This window comes from Tupaia chinensis, unplaced genomic scaffold (genome assembly GCF_000334495.1).
Source record: "Tupaia chinensis unplaced genomic scaffold, TupChi_1.0 Scaffold149964_1, whole genome shotgun sequence".
Classification (NCBI taxonomy): domain Eukaryota; kingdom Metazoa; phylum Chordata; class Mammalia; order Scandentia; family Tupaiidae; genus Tupaia; species Tupaia belangeri.
In genome coordinates this window covers 703,519-703,976 of record NW_006209805.1, presented here as the reverse complement: position 1 = coordinate 703,976, position 458 = coordinate 703,519, and the positions used below count along the sequence as shown (strand labels likewise).

General features: G+C 72.5%; 1 protein-coding gene across 1 annotated transcript in view; it reads left to right on the top strand.

The window, feature by feature from the left end:
* Positions 1-458, top strand: part of SBNO2 (strawberry notch homolog 2) — a gene marked incomplete in the record, with an annotated part of 40,961 nt that overhangs the window by 35,923 nt on the left and 4,580 nt on the right. The window contains 2 exon segments of the mRNA XM_027769563.1: positions 32-167; positions 239-351. Coding sequence (XP_027625364.1) covers positions 32-167; positions 239-351 — 249 coding nt within the window.

Here is a 458-nt window from a genome sequence, read left to right as displayed (position 1 = left end):
CGGCCCCCCACCTCTCCGTGTGGTCCCACAGCTCGTGGCCATCATCTCTGAGGCCTCCAGCTCCGGCGTCTCCCTCCAAGCCGACCGCCGAGTGCAGAACCAGCGGCGCCGTGTGCACATGACACTGGAGCTGCCCTGGAGCGCGGACCGCGCCATCCAGCAGTTCGGTGAGCCTGCCCGCCCCCAGGCCGTCCCCGCACCGCGCAGGCCAGACCCTGAAAGCCCCTCTGCCCCCCAGGCCGCACCCACCGCTCCAACCAGGTCTCCGCGCCGGAGTACGTCTTCCTCATCTCTGAACTGGCCGGGGAGCGCCGCTTTGCCTCCATCGTGGCCAAGCGCCTGGAGAGCCTGGTGAGTGGGTGGGCCGGGGAGGGGCGGGCTCCCCACCGGGCCAGGCTGCGTGCCCACTGCCTCCCTGCCCTGGCAGGGCGCCCTGACCCACGGAGACCGCCGCACCA